The following is an 8,455-nucleotide window of genomic DNA, read 5'->3' on the forward strand; positions in this document are numbered from 1 at the left end:
AATGGGGAACTATAGTGCAATGGCAATAAAAGAGAAATAAAAATACAATAGGAGTAGGGTTAAATAGAAGAGGGGGGGGGGGATATAATCCTTTAAGAAAATGGTCACAATAGATTGCAAGCAAGCTGGGAGGTTAAAAAATGGGAGGTGGGGGAAATTAATCTTTGAGTCCCACAACAGGTCATTTAAGGCTGTAAAGGAAAACATGAGTAGTCAATATACCACTTCAATACAAGTGGTACATAGCAAGGACCTACAGGGATAAGACAATGCCCGATAAATTGATGTACATCCCCAATAATGATACACAAAATTGCCCCTTCTAAATAATACAATTAGTAGTTGAAACGTTTGGACTTTATCTTAATGAACCAACTAATTTATAAAAGTCCCCAAAGTTGTTAAGTCAACGAATAAGAAGATGTAGTTTTAAAACTTTGGGGACTAGTGTAATAAACAGATCAATGTCCCCTCCATCCCTGGGTATATAGATATATATACCAATATAATATATACCCTCTTTAATAGATATCGGGATTTCAGACTTATAAAACAGGGCTATATATTAATTTTTAAAAAAAATAGTAAACCTAAAAACATAACATAACAACTAAAAAGCAAAAATAAATCTATTTAATTTTAAAATATATTGTTCTAGTATAAATATTTTAAGAATTATATTTAGCCCATATAGGTGGTTTTAGGTCTTATTAGTTGCTCTTTGGCTCTTGGTTAAGATACATGTTAAGAGCTTTAGAGTGGATAGTGAACTAAAAAATCAATCAAAAACTGTATCTATATCCTATGGTGAAAAAAATATAATAATAAATAAATAAAGATTGAAAGTTAGTCATGAGTCATAAAAATCAAGTTTTTCTTGAAATACAAGAATAAATAATTATGTATGAGTGACGCAATCTAATTGCCAAAAATTATTGCAATATTGCTTTGTCTGCAAATCGAGAAGGTTTGAATTTTTTTTAAGCTAAGCTAATTTGTATTTTAAGTGTATCTAAACGTCTAGCATAACGAACAAATCTGAACGAATAATTGATCATGTTAGAACCGACCCAATAGATTCAAGCATTCAATAATGAAGAATCAGAAAGTTAAAAACTGAATATTAAATTATTTTTTCTCTAAAATTTCTTATACAATTAGACAGGTTTTTTCAGACTTCTGAAGATCATTCTGTACTTATATTAATTAACTATATCAAATACTTTGAAAATTTGGTTTCAATAACTTTCTTTCAAAAACTTTGTTTAAAAATACTCTTTTTTTTAGGTTTACAATGCTGTCTAATGGATGATTTTTATACAAATAAAACACAAAAATGTTATTTTATGTATTAATCTACAGTTTGATTATCAATTCATCTTTTCAAGTTCCAGTCATTAACAGGTATTTTTGAAAGCGAAGCTTTTCTATAATTAGGGTCGGTCCATACGTCCGTCCGTTAGTTAGCTTTATTCTTTAATTTAGACATGTTATAACTGTCATGTCCATTTTAAACAATGCATGATGATTCCTTTAACAGTTAGTTAAGATTTTTGAATCGTAGAGACTCTATAATCGTTACCCGAAAGTCCGTACTTTTATTTGATGTAATTATCCTATTCATCTGATTTTTGAAACACTGATTCCTAAGACAACGTAGTACAATTAGCCCAAAAATATGCTTGCATTTTTGTTTACTATTCAAGTTTTAATGTTCGTTTGTCCTACTATTACAGAGCTTTGCTGTTATTGATGTTTTCATCCTTGTTTTAGTTAACACAAATCAATAAACTTTGGTGTCAAAATTGGTGCCAAAAAATTTATTAAAATCTACTCCCAAAAAGGTTGATATAATTCAAAACTAGGTAGAACAAGTTCAATTATGTCCAAAAGTAAAAAAGCAATTTCAAGCAAACAAAAGACGGTATTTAAGGAAAAAAGTAAAAATAAAAGAATTAATTGCAACAAAACTTAAAGCCAGGGCTTTGCAGTCTCGCCTTAGCCGCGCATAAGCCTCAAATTAATTTAAACCAGCTTGTGTAAAAATAATTTCAAAAAGATGGATGGTCTGTTTAGGAACAGGTGTTTAATTATCTAGCTGAATCTTAAACTTATAATAAGACGATTTTACCAAAGTTGACGCGCGGCTGCTGAGCCCTGCTAAAAGCAAAGCCAATAGGACACTTCGGGTTGCGTATTATATAGTAATATTTAATTTTCAAATTCATAAGTAAAAGTAATAAAATTCTTATTAATAACTTCCTATTGAATTGCTTCAGAGAAAGAGTTGGATTCTCCCCATTAAAACCTACTTTGGTAGATAGATTTCAACATTTATTGGAAACATCACTGGATTCTCTGAAACACGCCAGGAATTGTAACTTTAAGCTTCCCTGATAATTATAGATATGATTTTAATAAAAAAATAATGCTTTTTATATTTTACAATTCTTGTAAAAATAATGATAATAATACATTTATCAACTAACACTTTTTTTTCATGTGTTGTCAGACAAAAAAAGGTTTTTATAATTTTGAGCGCATCTACTTTATAACTCAAAATGTCCATCTGTATGTCTGTGTTGGTTACTATAGAATATAAAAGATTGATTTTTTTGTAAAGATTCCATGTAGCAAGGAGCATCATCTGGACTGTTGGTAATTCTCTAGAAGACTCAGATTGATAATATAACAGATCTATAGTATGTATATACAGACAACAACCTCCCTTCCTTTTTCAAAGGCCTCTTTCTTCTGATTCTAAATTATTTTCTGCTACTTGGCTGTGTTAATATAAGCGAAACCATTGGTTGATTTTCAATGACCCAATAGAAAGGTTGCACAAGGAGGTTGTGATGGGGATATACAGTTATTTAACCCTTTCTCCCTCTAGTGTTTTACTCTAATGATAATATGTTATTAACCCTACCTACTATATATAAATTTTATTGTCTACACGGAGTTTTGCTTTTTTATAGGGAATAACCAAAGTTTTCTGATGCTTAATTTTTCTGTTAATCTGTGCAACAAAAATTTATATTTTTATAAATCTTTTTAAAAAAATATTAGGATTTACTACTTATGAATGTTGTCATCCTTGTTTATCTTAAATTTAACTTTTGTTTTCGTGTCCTTGACTTGTAAGATTACCTACTACCTTAGAGAAATTTAATTTCGTGATTTAGTTAAATTTTCATGTTTTCATTTTCATGATACTTTAATCCTTATTTTCAAATAACAGATTCAAAATAACATTGACATTTTAACAGGGACAATTTTACAATAAGAGGCGAAAAATAGGTTTTTTGTTAAATGAAAAACAACGGGAGGGGGGGTAGTTTTTCCTTACGCTTGGTTAGGTTAGGCAATATTAGGTAACTGTTAGCCACGCAGTGTTAGGCTGCCACTGCAGGGGTTAGGCAAAAGGGAAAAACTATCCCCCTCCAATACTTCTAATTTATTTCAAAAATTAAATGGGGGATTTTTTTAGTGCATTTTTGGGGAAAACATCGTAAAGTTGTAGGCTTTTTTCTGTCTTTTAGAGATCTTAAACGACTAATTGAGAAACATCCAGTGGTATAATATTATCATAAACATTATTTTATTATGTTAAGCTCTTTCTTATTATGATTATTGTCATCCTTGTTGAAGTTACAATTTTTGAAACAGACTAATAGACTGGATAAAAAATGGAGAGTCAAAATTTTCGCCGGCTCGCCTTTTTCAGGTAATCAACAAGATTTTCACGGGGGATACGAGTTCGGAGCCTACCAATAACAAGGTGAATCAATTAAATTCAAAATGTTTAATTTATTTATACCAAAAATAAAAGACAGTCTGTCCTAAAATTTTAGTTGTTTTTTTTTAAAGTAAAAAAAAATATTTGGGGAGGAATCATTAATCTCTAAGGATAATTTCTCTTGGCAGGTACCCTCCCCTACAATAATTATAAACCTTCCCATGAACCTATGAATAGATAAGTTATAAAGGTTAACTTGTTAGCGAGATCCTTCGGTACAAACGTACTGCTACTTTTTTTGTACAAAAATTATGTTTTTAAGATTAACCAATATTCTAATAAGTTGGACAGACAACAATAATTATAGAGAAGTTGCGCTTCTTACTCATATGTTATCTATTTTTTAGATACTTGATGTGTTAGACAAGAAGTATTCTATTTCTGACAGAATAGAGGAGGATTCTTTAATTGAAGAAAGATCTTTGCTGGGTTAGTTACATTAATAGATATATTATTACTTGGAATTTGCACCAGATTTTCATGTACTCTAAGAAAGTGTTACTCGCAGCTGACTAAAATAACTATACCCCCTATCCATCCTCTTTCTATTCCCTTTTCCACATCCCCTCCTACTGGATGGAGGAACTAACCATTAAATGAGGTCCATGTTAGCAGCCTAAATTAACGACAATTTTCCTCCTGTCAATATATTGTAATATGTATATTGTTATATTTGTAAAGCCATAAAATTATCACCCTAGATGGTCAATCAGCCACGACAAATCCGTCCAACAAAAAAAAATTCTAGCAGACAAAGATTTTTGTTTATATACATAAATAAAATGGATAAATAATTGTCCTTCGAACCAAAATGTTTACTATTTCTAACGAATACCTGAAAGAAAAAAATCTCATTACACGTGTTAATTTGCATGTTTTAGGTCTTTTTTTGAGGAAAGTATAACTTCCACATTTTTGACAATAATTATATTTTTTTAACATTTCAAAGTAAAATATAATAAAACTTAAACGATTTTTCTTGAATTATCAGTTGAAAATTTCATCAAACATGCAATTTAAGTGATGAAAATTTAATAAATCATTTTTTGAATGTTTAGAATTACCAATTTTCTACATTTAAAACAAAATGTTAACAAAATTTAAAAACATTTTAACATATAACTTCAAAAATCAATAACATTTTATAAAAAGATGTTTCAAAAAATAAATCATTAAAAGGTATTAAAATGCATTTGAAATTACTGAAAATTAAAACGAGAACATCTTTTTACACTGTATTCTGTGTAATAGAGTTTAAATGACATTATTAGTGAATCAAATATTTCCTAAACTCATTAAGCCTTTTTGTGACTATATTAAAAATAATTTATTTTGTTTTATATTGTTTTTTTATTCAAATATTTGACAAAATTTTCCCTACGTCAATAAAACTTTTAAAGGCATCTTATCTAAACTTTTTGAAGAAAAACTTAAAAACGTTAATTAAGTATGAAAACTATTTTCTTCGATTTTTCTGAAGTTATTATCGCATTCTATGGGTTTTTTATTATCATTTACTTATATCGAAAGTGCCAAACATTGTACCCTAACTTATTCATTTAATAAAAAACCAACCGTGTGTTATTTGTTTTGTTATTTCATGGTTTTCTTTTTAGGTGATTTGTGTAGTGGCAACTCAATTCTGGGTTTTGATGGAAAGTGCAGGTAGTCTTTTCTTACAGTTAGAACTTTTAGACAAAGGTTTCTTGTGGCTGTGATTTTATAAATTCTAGATTTCTGTCTTTCTGTTTTTTAGTTTTTATCAACCTCAAATATCCTAGTATATAAGGTAGTAATGTTATAGGGTAAGATCTCCAAACCATATTGAACTGAGGTGAATTCTTAAAAAACTTTTTGACTCACTGCCTCACTAAAATTAGTGAGGCTCGCTAAAATTTTTCAGGGGATAATTTTGCCTTACTATTTTGCCTCACTATTTTAGTGAGGCAGTGAGCCAAAAAAGTTTTTTAAGAATTCACCTCTTATTTGTTCTGCATTTTAAGTAAGTTTTACAAAAGTACCTGGTTTGTTTAAATCTAATCTGGATCTTGTGGTTGTTTAGACATTATAGGGGTAAAACCGCTAGTTTTTAAATAAAGCAGTTTTTATTTTATTGATTTCTTCATTTTAAAGAAACTTTACTTAGCTCACAGATTGGTTTTAGGCCATTTTATTGTTAAATGAAAGCCTTGAGATGGATTTGTGATATTTTTATGTCGCCTTACTTCCCAAAAAATGCAGTTTTCCTATATGCTTGGCGTGAAGCAACTGGCTCTTTTATAATTTCAGACTATTACTTTGAATGATTGTTTCTTTTAAATTAAAATATTTTTCAGACAACAAGCAACCAAGCAAAAGAAAAATTTTGCCTTGTTTGGATTAAAAGCTTTGGCCAACAGAAGAAAAAAGGAAAAGGCTAAAGGTAACAATGTTTTTTTTTGAGCAAATTTATCAAATTTTATTGTAAATTTTTTAAATATAATATAGAATAAAGATAATAGCAATCTTGCCCTTTCTTTTGTCATCATAGCTACTTGAATAAAATCTTAAAGGCCCTATCTTTCATAAATAAGAATCTTATTTTGATTGATCATTTTTATGATCCAGTCATTACTTAAATGTTAAAATATACTTTTTTCAGATGAAAGTACCACAACAGAGCAAAGTACGCGATCCTCATCTCCAATTGATACATTTACTTTGCGCACTTCAACAGAAGCATTAACAACTACTTCAACTACAACCACAACTACATTAACAACTTCCTCAGCAACAACTACAACCACAACTACTGCAACAACTACATCTATAGCTGAAACAACAACAAGACCATCAACAGCACAAATTGAATTAACAACTACGACAAGAGAGTTGATAGAAACCACATTGCCGTTGGTAGAATTAGTTCAATCAACTACAATCAAAGCTGGTTCAATATTAATTACAGCAGAACCAGCTGAATCATCAACTGAATCAGTAATAAATGATACTGTTACAGAAACATCCACCATTAAACAAGAAACAACTACAAATGTACCTATAACAACTAATAAAATCAATAATAAGGAAGAAGAAACAACTATTATGGGCATAGCAACTAATCAGTTAGATGTTAGAGAAACTACTCTTACCAGTATACCACTAGAAAATGAAACTACTGAACACATTGATGTAGATACAACAACTGAAAATATCATTAGTGAAGCAATAACTATTAACAGTGAAGCTAATGAGGAAATTGATGATATAACTGAAAATAATAGTGACTTAACTACTCCTGCTATTGAATATACAACGAATTCAGCAGTAGAAGAAAGTGCAACCATTTTTGATGAATCAAGCGCTGATTTAAGTGAAATAGAAAATGAACTGTTTATTGAATTACTTACAGAAATTTTCAATGAAAATCTTCAGCTAGATGATTCTGTTAATGATGAAAAAGATACATTTATGGATAGTTTCGAAGCCACTACAATTTCTTCTGAAATAAGTGAAATCAATATTTACACAACAGACCATTTAATTGATATAGACGAAGGAACTAAAAATACCATAGAAAATGATAATCCCAAGAATGATAGTAAGTTGATTGATATTACAACTGTTTCCACAAGTGTAGTTTTTCCTTCCATTGATATTCCTGCTTTAGAATTTGAGGATCTTGACCACAACACAAAATATGCTGACGAAAATATTAATCATGAAAAAAAAGTGTTTGTAGTTATGCCTGAAGAACTAAAAAGTGAATCCTCAACCACTGCCAAACCACTGATAATCTGGCCTCAAGGACATGTTTCTTTCCCAGATGAAGTAGATAATGAAGGCCAAGTAAGCAATTTTGTTCATTTCATTGATTTAGAAATAGCCACTGAAAATGCTTTTCAACCAGATGCTTCAGTCATTGATGAAGCACTTGATGATATTCCAGTAGAAGAAAGAGATTTTTCAGGTGATAATACAGAACATTCCACAATTATTCCTGTCAAAAACTGGCCACAAAGACTAGTGAATGCCTATATTCCAGAAAGTGATGTTATAGAAAGCAACAATCAGCCAATAGTTGATGTTATTGAAACTAAAGACATTATTGCAGAAACTATTTCTGAAGAAATTATTGAAGATAATCTAAATGATTTAGAGTTATCAGTTGAAACTGAAGAAATTACCTCGACAGAAGTGAAAAGTGAAAAAGACAATAAATTTAAAGACAAAGAAACTTTTAATGTATTAAGGTTAGCCATGGAAACTGCGAAAATTTTAATTCCAAGAAATCTACAAAATACATTTACAATATCAAGACCTTTATTTAATTAAATATCTATGTATAATATGTATTGTATAAATACTAAATACTTCTATATTTGTTTAAAATTTTTAATGGGCATTTAATAGAATTTCTATTTTACTTTTTACTCACAAATCAATCTTTACAAAAATTTTCGTCTGTAAATATTTTTTAATATATTACCTTCAAGATAAGTTTTGAATGTTATTTATTATTGATAAATATGTAATATCAAATAGTGAGGGTTAAGAAATGATCATAGTTAAATTAAGCTGCTAATATCTATTTTTGTTAGATTTTGATTTTCTTTTCTTAAAATTTCCCCCCCCCCCTTCTCATTTTGAAATGAATTAAAATATAAGGGGGAGAGG

At 29.3% G+C, this 8,455-nt stretch overlaps 1 protein-coding gene across 2 annotated transcripts; it reads left to right on the plus strand.

Moving 5' to 3' along the window:
- Window positions 1–712: 712 nt before the first annotated feature.
- On the plus strand, window positions 713–8,148 carry LOC145328197 (uncharacterized). Of its 2 annotated transcripts, none has more exons than XM_080171790.1 (8): window positions 713–967; window positions 1,288–1,404; window positions 2,280–2,373; window positions 3,671–3,781; window positions 4,147–4,228; window positions 5,416–5,464; window positions 6,136–6,221; window positions 6,441–8,148. In XM_080171790.1, exons 2-8 carry the CDS (start codon window positions 1,337–1,339, stop codon window positions 8,111–8,113), a joined length of 2,163 nt encoding a protein of 720 aa, XP_080027916.1. In that variant the 5' UTR covers window positions 713–967; window positions 1,288–1,336; the 3' UTR covers window positions 8,114–8,148. The 2 variants fall into 2 exon arrangements, with proteins under 2 accessions (XP_080027916.1, XP_080027917.1); XM_080171791.1 differs by having other exon boundaries at window positions 3,671–3,727.
- The last annotated feature ends 307 nt before the right edge of the window (window positions 8,149–8,455 follow it).

This window comes from Acartia tonsa, chromosome 9 (assembly GCF_053477335.1).
Source record: "Acartia tonsa isolate MP-2025a chromosome 9, ASM5347733v1, whole genome shotgun sequence".
NCBI classification, from domain to species: domain Eukaryota; kingdom Metazoa; phylum Arthropoda; class Copepoda; order Calanoida; family Acartiidae; genus Acartia; species Acartia tonsa.